The sequence below is a fragment of the Mandrillus leucophaeus genome, unplaced genomic scaffold (assembly GCF_000951045.1).
Source record: "Mandrillus leucophaeus isolate KB7577 unplaced genomic scaffold, Mleu.le_1.0 Scaffold1929, whole genome shotgun sequence".
In the NCBI taxonomy this organism is placed as follows: Eukaryota; Metazoa; Chordata; class Mammalia; order Primates; family Cercopithecidae; genus Mandrillus; species Mandrillus leucophaeus.
The window spans coordinates 35,824-43,350 of NW_012101953.1; the positions used below are offsets into that span (position 1 = coordinate 35,824).

At 39.4% G+C, this 7,527-nt stretch overlaps 1 protein-coding gene across 1 annotated transcript; it reads right to left on the reverse strand.

Moving 5' to 3' along the window:
- Window positions 1-603: 603 nt before the first annotated feature.
- XAGE5 (X antigen family, member 5) lies at window positions 604-5,641 on the reverse strand. Its single transcript, XM_011978349.1, has 3 exons — window positions 5,518-5,641; window positions 3,533-3,658; window positions 604-626 (listed from the first exon to the last, which is right to left on the reverse strand). The coding sequence occupies exons 1-3, from the start codon at window positions 5,639-5,641 to the stop codon at window positions 604-606; spliced, it is 273 nt and encodes a 90-aa protein (XP_011833739.1).
- Window positions 5,642-7,527: the final 1,886 nt, after the last annotated feature.

Genomic DNA, 7,527 nt, shown 5'->3' on the forward strand with positions numbered 1-7,527 from the left:
TCCTTTCAGTACCTCAGCTGGAGATGCATAAATCACCCATCTTCTGCATCAATCTCGCTGGGAGCTGCAGATCAGAGCTGTTCCTATTCACCCATCTTCCAAAAATGATACTATTTTTTATTAAAACAGTCTCAGTCACCCAGGCTGGAGTTGCAGTGGCGTGAAAATGGCTATCTGCATCCTCGACCTCCTAGGCTCAAGGGAACCTCCCACCTCAGCCTCCAGAGTAGCTGGAGTATACACCTACAAACATACATGCATACATTCATTCAGAGTAGCTGGAGTATACATCTACATACATACATGCATACATTCATGCATTCATTCATTTATTTTTGTAGACAGGGAGTTTCACCATGTTGCCTAGACACGTCTCAATTTCCCAAGCTCAAGCCATCCTCATGCTTCAGCATCCCAGTGTCCTGGGATTACAGGTATGAGCTGTTGTACCTGGGTAAAATTTCCAGTAGTGTCTTATATGTGACTATAAATGAACAAAAGATGTGCAAGACCTCTTTGAAGAAAACTGTAAGACTTTATTGAGATTTTTAAAGTCAAGTATCTCAGATACATTCAGTTTGTACTCTGTCAGCTTGTCTTCATTTAAACCTGTGGTTGCCCTTCCCCTGCAATGGAAACATAACAGGAGGGAACATTACTAGCAAAACTGTACTTAGATGAAATTAAAGGTATGCAGAAGACACCAACGTTTACTTTCATACAATGGACAAAAACCAGAAGCCTCAGGGTCACCCTACAGCTAACATTCAATGACTTTGAAAATACACTTCCAAGGGTACATATTAGCAACACTTTTAAACCACACCCTGCTTTTAGTGCTAGAAGGAAACCAAAAGACAGTCCAAGGTCAGAACACATTAAATCAAGTAGACCTATTTAAAAGGACCTATTTAAAGTGGATCTATTTAAAGTAGATCGCAACCATTATGGACCTATTTAAAGTGGACCTATTTAAAGTAGATAGCAACCATTATGTAGAGTTTTACTCAAAACACGACCAAGACATAAAAAAACCTAAGCAACAGAAGGAATTTGTGAAAAATGTATAATTTAATGTTTTGGCTTGAAACTATGGTCTTGATGTTCAATAGGCTCCTGCAAAAAGTCTGAAAATTATCTTTTGAGAAAACAGTTAATGTCACATTAGGAAATACATAAGTGAAATTAATAGAAAGGCCAGTATTGCATTTGTTTTTTCTCTATTGTACAGAAGTGCAACAATATTGCTTTGGGCTAGGTTACCCTTCTGTGTTTTTTTTTTTTTTAACATAAACATTTGCATCCAACTTTCACATATAGTCCTCATGACGATATGAATAATGACACTTTAATCACCGGAATGTATTCCCATTTCTATAATTAATTAAATGGTCATATAAGTTTTAAAGTATCAGGATCATTATTGATAATAAAACGTGAAAGAGTTATACATCATAACCAGTGTGGCAGAAAAAAAAATAGAGAGGGAAAGGAAAACGGAGAGTAAGGCATCTGGAAAAGCTAAATATTTGCTTCTAAAAGTGACTGTTTTGAGGGACGACCAGCAAATTTCACAAGCTCATGCACACTTTGTGATGTTCAGATATTTAGGTATTAAAGGGATACATTAAATAATGTAGGTGTTCCTAGCATGTCAACCATTTCATCCATACTCTGAAAATATTAGTGTTCAAGAATGTATTCCCTGTCAATTATGCCCTACATTCAATATCTCTGTCTTGTTCATATTCCGTGTTGTGCTTTTTCCATTTCCCTCAAGATTGTTTAAGCTACTGGATGCTCTCTTCCTAGATATTTCGCAAAAGAACGATCTATTAAATTTATTACTTTAGGATTAGTTTTACTTTTGTTAATGATTTGTACCTTTCATTTACTGCCTGTTTCCTTTCCCCTTAAGTTTCTTTTGTGACTCTTTTTTTCATTTCTTAGTATTTTTTTTCTTGTATCATGTAATTTGCTGTCTATTTTAATAGGATATGCATATAATGCTATGACTCTCCTAAGAATACAATTCAGACTTGTTCGATAGGCTCCTGGAAATCGTCTACAAGCTATCTTTTAATGTAAATAGTAGAATGGAGTGGTTCAGCAGTGTGGAGTAAAAACATTTAGATGGTTTCTCCCCTATACGTGTAGTGCTTCCTTTAAATTCAGAAGTTCTTCTAATTAAGTCGGCAACTTGGAAAATATGTGTGAAAAATACGTATGTGGAATACTCAGGACTTAGTACGTTATAGACTTTGAACTTTAAATCATATCATCTGATGACTCAAGACAGAAACCTGTAATACATAACCTCTGATTCTTCAATCTACACACAGTAGATCATGAAGACTGACAGGATGGCAGGGAGCATGCTTAGCACAGGCATCTTACAACCACCTTGAGCATGACTAACCTACATGCGTGCTGTCTGCTTCATGGGTCACAAAAACCTGACTGTCTCTATCGATTTTATTACTCAGTCATTCAAGGCTTCACTGCGGGAAGACTTTAAAATGTAATCATTGGGTCCGGCGAGGGAGGAGGTTCACCCCTGTAATCACTCCCAACATTTTGGGAGGCCGAGGCAGGTGGGTCACTTGAGGTCAGAAATTCGAGCCCAACCTGACCAACATGGTGAAACCTCGTCACTACTAAAAATAAAAAAATTGGTTGGTGTGGTGGTAGGCACCAGTAATCCCAAATACACGGGAGGCTGAGGCATGAGAATTGCTTGAACCCGGGAGGTAGAAGTCGCAGTGAACCGAGATGGGACCACTGCACTCTATCCTGGGCGACAGAGTGAGACCCCTTCTGAAAAAAAAAAAAATGCAATCATTGTTTAAGAGCCTGACAGAATTTAGGATTTGACAAAATCCAAGAACATTCATGAAGATCTCCATGCGGGAAAACAAGCATCAAGCAGAGTGCCTGCCCATTTTCTTAGGAGCAATGAAATCTCAACTCAGACATTTTAATTGGACTAAAGCTGATTGTTATGATAAACAAATCATGAAAATCAGACTATCTGTATATTCTCTCCAACAGAACCAGAGCATGCAGAAATCAGCACTGAAATGGATTTTAATCTAACTGATGTGCATTCACTATTTTCAATAAAAGCAAAAATGGGTGTAGGATTGATGTGATTTGTCCAGAATCTCACAAATTATGTTGGAGCTGGTACTACAATCTCCATCAGGGACAAAGTGGTATTACAAATGCATTTATTTGTGAGAAACAGAAATCACAAAATAATCTGAAAATTATTAGCTGTTGGTTATACTCAAAAGTAACAAAATGCCTTGCTATTTGATGAATCAATATGGCTTTGACCCAATTTGTGTCTGTGTCTGATAGTGTTTCAGTTTTGCAGTCAGGCTTCTGGGGTCTGAACTACCTTCCAAATAAAGTCTGCATTTGAATTCTGTTTTTAAAGGGGCAGTAATATTCTCTCTTTTTATTATCAAAACTATAATATTGTGGAATACAGAAAGCATGTACTTTTGAATCTTAATGGATAACATACCTCCTTCTGGCATTTTAAATTGCTCTGAGTTTGGCAGAATATTTCCCTGAACATCAGGACCATCTCCGCATTCATCCCCAGTCTTTGACTGAGACAGCTCCTGGAGATCAGCTTCCAGGTCGGGCACTGAAAAATACCAAGGATGTCGACTGGAGCAGCCAAACAGGAATGATAAATAAGGAACTGATCCTATTCTTTTCCTGAGTGTTATACAATAAAAGCCTATAAGCTACTGTGGTAATACATGTGACGCAAAGATGTCCCACGTTTGTTTTCCTGAATTATGATATCTTATCTTAAATGACAATCTGAGGATAAGTCTCAGCACACCTGCATCTCCCATACTTTACCATTGTGTATTATAAACACACAGCTACCTAGGAAAACAGGACAGCCTCACGGAGAGCATTTTAATCGTAACTTCAATGTAATTTTCTGAAGGATTAGATCAATGTATTGGTGAGCCTATGACAAATCTTATGGTCCTGACACTCATCCCCTGTTGAGTATCTTGAAAATGTTGGGGTTAAACTTAATTAAAGTTATTCTTAGGTCGAAAGGCCCTATATGTGACTTTGCATACATGAATGTCATTAAGAAAAAAAGTACGAAATATAACAGCAAAACCACTGTCTTCCAGTGGGAGTACGGGAACTGAAGTGCAAAGAAATTAATGGGCATTGTTGACAGTCATATTCTGGAAACCTCTTAACAGGGAATGGCTAAAATAATCCATGGCCCAAATTCTGTCTCTGATTAGTTTGAAAATGCTATCCGTTGAGAAAACAATTTCTGTTTCATGATAATCTTATCATACTTGGAGTTTTCTAATTATAAAAATATTGAAACAACTTTTAAAAGCCCCTTCAAAATCCTACAAATATAGTTACCTATATTTGGTGGGTGGCCATTGTCCTGAATTATCCAGCTTTTACCAGACATACGGTCAAAATATAAATCAAAGGAAACAGTGGCTGTCATTCATTGGCCTCTTTTCTGCAGTTGCTATCTTGCTTCACTGAACTGCGTTTTGTCCTGAGCCAATATCGAAGTACCTTATAGTACAGACACATTTGAGTATTAAGCATTTTTAATCAAAATCATTCACATTTTCTAAAACAGATGGCAGGAATAATGCAAACCTTGGAACAAAATATGAATTCCTTCTCCATGAGTCAAGTGTTCTTGATAAGTCTCAACCTCTGATTCTCAGTTTTCTTATTTATTTTTATTTTTGGAGACGGAGTCTCGCTGTGTCACCGAGGTTGGAGTGCAGTGGTGCAATCTTGGCTCACTGCAACCAATGCCGCCCCGGCTCAAGCGATTCTCCTGTCGCAGCCTGCTTAGCAGCTGGGATTACGAGTGTGTGCCACCATGCCCAGCTAATTTTTGTACTTTTAGTAGAGATGGGGTTTCACCACATTGGTCAGGCTGGTCTCGAACTCCTGACCTCAAATGATCCGGCCATCTCGGCCTCCCAAAGCGCAGGGATTACAGGCCTGAGCCACCACACCTGGCCTCAATTTTATTTATAAAATGAGGTTAACATCCCTTTGCAAATGGGCTTTATTCAGGGTGTTATAAGGTGGGATGACTTGGCACTCCACATGCTATCAAAGGGTGCTTACAACACTGTGAACACCATGGCTGAGAAGATCTCACTGCAACGTCCTAAGAATATCAAGTTAAACTGGTGAAATAATGTACATTTTTATACAACCAATTAAATGGTTTCATCTGATTTAGGAAGCACTGTATTTTCAAGCATACATAGTGCACCTCGAAGAAAAAGAGAAGATTAATCACATCCAGGGGCTGCAGGAAGCTGCAAACTATACCCGTCACGTTTCCAGCCAACCCTCAGCAAATGTTTGAGATCCTTTCCTACTGTTTTCTTTCCTCCTCTTACTGGTCATGGCATAAGGCATGATGCACATATAGGCCTCCCCTTACGCATAGACATTCTTTCTTTCCCTTCCCACCACCTTGAATCTCAGCTGCACCCTGATCTTCTCTCTTCTGACCAGGTGTATGATCCTGATTTTCAGCTGGTGGTTCTTCTTGTTGAGGCTCTGGCACACTGGGCTCCTGGGACAAGGGCGGGGACATGGTGTGTGCATGTGCAGATAAAAAATTTTCTTATCAATGCATGTCAATAATATGAATACAGAGATCACACAGATACTTTTGATCATATGCATATTTAAAGTCATGCTGCAACACTATCCCAACACTATTCCACATACTTATTCTTCATTAGTTACTCTTCCCATGGAGAGGTCACTCTAAGACCGTTACCCTCAATGGCGCTGGAAGCCATTTTAATTTGTGTTGGGCAGAATGGGTGTAAAGTGCTATGAATAAGCATGAGGAGGAAATCACTAGTCAAATCTGGGGAACACAAGTTCACACATCCAGGCAAAAATAATGCTGTAAAAGAAAGCACTACTTCAACAAAGGCACTAGTGTGTCAGACGAAGAGACAAGTATCTTTGTTCTCACTTTGAAATCTGGTGTAAAGTGGGTCTTTTAAAGTGGGGGACTGTTTGGTTGGAGTTAGGTAGGAATCATAATGATTTAGGATTGGCCGAGCCAAGAAGACAAAGATTTTTAGGCAATGGTTCAATTTGTTTTGGGGTTGAAAAATGTCATTTGACACTTTTGACTGAAGATTTGATGGATCTTTCAGGCAGTTGCTGAAATGAACAGGAAAGTTCATTGCAACTTTTATTTTCCTAGGCAAGAGATTCCTATATTAGGAAAGTTATGTTGATGAAGCCAGTGGCATATAAGCTCTCCTCAGTGTAGACAGTAAGCTGTGTGCATGATTCCTGTTCTCACTACTTTTGTATTACTTAGCAGCTTAATGTGGGAAATAGTATATGGAACAGAAGGATAGGAACGGGGCCCTGACCAGAATGCAACCTTTTATAAATAAATTATGATGTATTGCTGAAATGACTCCTATATATTCCATTCACCTGGGCTTCTTTTAGGGAAACACCTTGAGTTGGAAAGAAAGGTTGCTCAATCTCCCTGCCTCTCTCTGAAAAGCAACGTGAGTAGGAATTGTGGTGTTTCAAAGATTTTTTTAAACGGTGAGAGCAGTTGTAATCATGATGACTTAATTTACCTTTTATCTTTTTATTCTTTCTTGGCAAGGGCAGTATCATTATTAATTTTTACTTTATTTTGTTTCTTATTAACCCCAGGTTTTAATATAGTGCACTCAGAAGTGCTCAAAGAATGGGAGACAGTGATTTCTAGACTCAAACTTTCTGTGAGCAACTGGTTAGCAAATGGTCATGTCATCAGATGGCTGGACTGGACGGTACTGTTTCACACTGTATTAGTTAGGGATCTGTAGAAGGACAGAACTGATGGATAGATGTGTACGTGAAGCAGGGTTTATTAAGGAGTATTGACTTACACAATCATAAGGCGAAGTCCCAAAATAGGCTATCAGCAAGCTGAGGAGCAAGAAAGGCAGTCTCAGTTCCAAAACCTCAAACGTATTGAAGCCAGCATTGCAGCCTTTAGTCTGTGGCCAAAAGCCTGAGACCCCCTTGCAGATCACTGGTGTGAGTTCAAGAGTCCAAAAGTGGAAGAACCTGGAGTCTGTTGTTCGAGGATAGGAGGCATGCAGCATGGGAGAAAGCTGGAGGTTGGAAGACTCAATAACTCCGGACCTGCTGGAAGAGTTCAAAGGATCATACTAGGATCGGGATTGGGAAAGTTGTGAAGGAACCCTTGTGAAAACAGGAAGCAGCGGAAAGTATGAAAGACATTGTAGAGACAAGAAGAGTTGCCTGATACGTGACCGTACAGCAACTCTCTAGCTGTTAAGGGAGGAAACAGAGCTGGGACCAACACAACCAGTCTACCTGTGAGGGGGCTCAATTTCCCACACGACCAGAGCTTTCCATCCTCCATGCACGGGAATCTATGACCAAACTTAGATTTCCACAGGATGGTGGGTGGGTGGGACAAATTCT